The sequence below is a fragment of the Pediculus humanus genome, genomic scaffold (genome assembly GCF_000006295.1).
Source record: "Pediculus humanus corporis 1103172107503 genomic scaffold, whole genome shotgun sequence".
Taxonomy (NCBI): domain Eukaryota; kingdom Metazoa; phylum Arthropoda; class Insecta; order Psocodea; family Pediculidae; genus Pediculus; species Pediculus humanus.
This window is the reverse complement of record NW_002987119.1, coordinates 1-1,553: the sequence shown is the minus strand read 5'-3', so window position 1 is coordinate 1,553 and position 1,553 is coordinate 1. Positions and strand designations below refer to the sequence as shown.

The window sequence follows — 1,553 nt, the reverse complement described above, 5'->3', positions numbered from 1 at the left end:
TTATTATTATTAACAATAATAATAATAATATTAAAGCTACAAAAATTAAATTAAAAAATAAATAAATAATAATAATAATAATAAATTGTTAATATAAACAATTAAGAAAAAGCTTCTTTTTTTTATTTTATTTCTACTTTAACTTTATTTAAATTTATTTTTCTTAGCGCATATAAATAATAAATGCATATGTACATATATGCTTTATTAATTTATTTATGTATGTATATATTATTAAAGTTATTTTCACTTATGTCATCCATTCACGCAATCAAGTACGTACACGCACACACCACACGTACATGTTATAAATGCATGCGTATTTATATATATATATATGTATGTATATTATGTATTATGTACTCAGTGGGGTACATAAATCATTTATTTTTTTTAATAATTTGTTCCCGAATAATTGATTTTATTTATATATATATTAATATTGCACATTATAAACATGGACTAGATTTATTTCGATTGTTTTTTTTTTTTAGTCTTTTTTCTAAAAATTTTTTTTGATTTTTATTTTACACACTTATTTATTATTATTATTATATTTTCGGTGTGATAAAAAACACTTTTAAAATTTTAGGCCTTTATTAATAATAATAATAATTGTTAATTTTATTTCACCGATTAATCGCGAATCGATATTTTTTTGTTTTATGTAAAAAGCCTACAAATGGCTTTGAATGTTTTCGTTTTTTTTTGTCAACGAATTTAACGGGGGGGCGGGAATTTACACGGTTTTTTTTGCGGGGGGAGGAGAGGGTATACCTTACCCTTAAAAAAAAAATAATAACGATAATAATAATATGTCACTAATAATAATAATAATGAGTATCTAATTAATAAATCACTGTTGGCTCAACACGCACTGTTGTCTTTTCCTCCCACATTTCCCGTCCCCGTCCCACATTGTTCGTTTCCGTTCGTTAACTGTGCTTGTTCCTTGTACATTGAAGAATTTACAAATCTCGGATACGAATCTCTGTGCATGAGAGTGTAAATTTGAAGTTGTGCCTCGTCGAATATGTGGGGAGTCGGAGCAACCATGCTTTTATTAACTTGCTCCCGAACTCTCGCGTCCAAACTCACCTAAAATCCACCGAATTCAATATTTTTTTACAAGAGTCGGGCAATGATAATAATAATAATTAATTTGATGTTATTACCTCTTTTGGTGATAGTATGGAAATGTATTCTTCATAGATAACACGTGCTTTTTCCTCGACTTCCTCGGAATTGGACGCTTTTTTAAGCTCTTCGCAGGCCAACCAAAATAATATGTTTTCTTCACTGTATTCGCACCGCAAGAAATCTCGAAATACATTACGACCGGCTATTCGATTTAAATATAATTTATCATCATTATCATCATCATCATCATCTCTGTTATCAATGACATGAAAAGTTATTAAAAAAAAACTTTACCTGCACTCTTCATCAACTTATCAAATGATGTCCCCCAACTTCGAATTTCTTCCAACCTGTACAAAAACAAACCGAACAATTGTTTAAAATTTTAATTGTTTAAAAAACAACACATAAAC

At 27.9% G+C, this 1,553-nt stretch overlaps 1 protein-coding gene across 1 annotated transcript; it reads right to left on the bottom strand.

The window, feature by feature from the left end:
- Positions 1 to 867: 867 nt before the first annotated feature.
- Phum_PHUM158870 (Regulator of G-protein signaling, putative) lies at positions 868 to 1,490 on the bottom strand (the record flags this gene model as incomplete). The annotated part of the gene is made up of 3 exons (XM_002424844.1): positions 868 to 1,098; positions 1,176 to 1,342; positions 1,435 to 1,490. Coding segments are annotated over 3 exons (454 nt in total), but the record flags the coding sequence as incomplete, so codon positions are not given.
- Positions 1,491 to 1,553: the final 63 nt, after the last annotated feature.